A 364-nucleotide genomic window follows, 5' to 3' on the forward strand; every position below is an offset into this window, starting at 1 on the left:
GGCTGCAGCCCTGGCCGGGGCTGTGCTGCTCCTCCTTGGCGATGCGCAGCATGTCCAGCACGGCCAGGCTCAGGCACTGCTCCTGCGTGGGCAGGCTCAGCCCCACGGCCACGCGGCCCGCGATGAAATCACTGCGGGACTGGGCGGGGCACGAGGTTCGGGGGGGGTCTCCCATCTCCCGAGACCCCCGACCCGTGCTCGTGTCACCCTCGTGTCCCAGTGCCCACGGGAGTCACATCCTGCCCGGGCTCTGCTTTCCTGCTGCTTCCCTGGCCCTGATCCCTGGGCATGTCACCCCCAGGGGACACAGTGACCCCATCTCGGCCAGCTGGGGTGGCTTGTGCCCGCTGTGGGGTGGCCACGA

General features: G+C 70.3%; 1 protein-coding gene across 1 annotated transcript in view; it reads right to left on the reverse strand.

Annotated features, from left to right (window-relative positions):
* The window catches only part of JAK3 (Janus kinase 3), a 14,752-nt gene that overhangs the window by 11,768 nt on the left and 2,620 nt on the right, over positions 1-364 (reverse strand). Inside the window, 1 exon segment of the mRNA XM_017743827.1 lies at positions 4-139. Within this exon segment, the coding sequence (XP_017599316.1) occupies positions 4-139 (136 nt within the window).

The sequence above is a fragment of the Corvus brachyrhynchos genome, unplaced genomic scaffold, assembly GCF_000691975.1.
Source record: "Corvus brachyrhynchos isolate BGI_N302 unplaced genomic scaffold, ASM69197v1 scaffold219, whole genome shotgun sequence".
Taxonomy (NCBI): Eukaryota; Metazoa; Chordata; class Aves; order Passeriformes; family Corvidae; genus Corvus; species Corvus brachyrhynchos.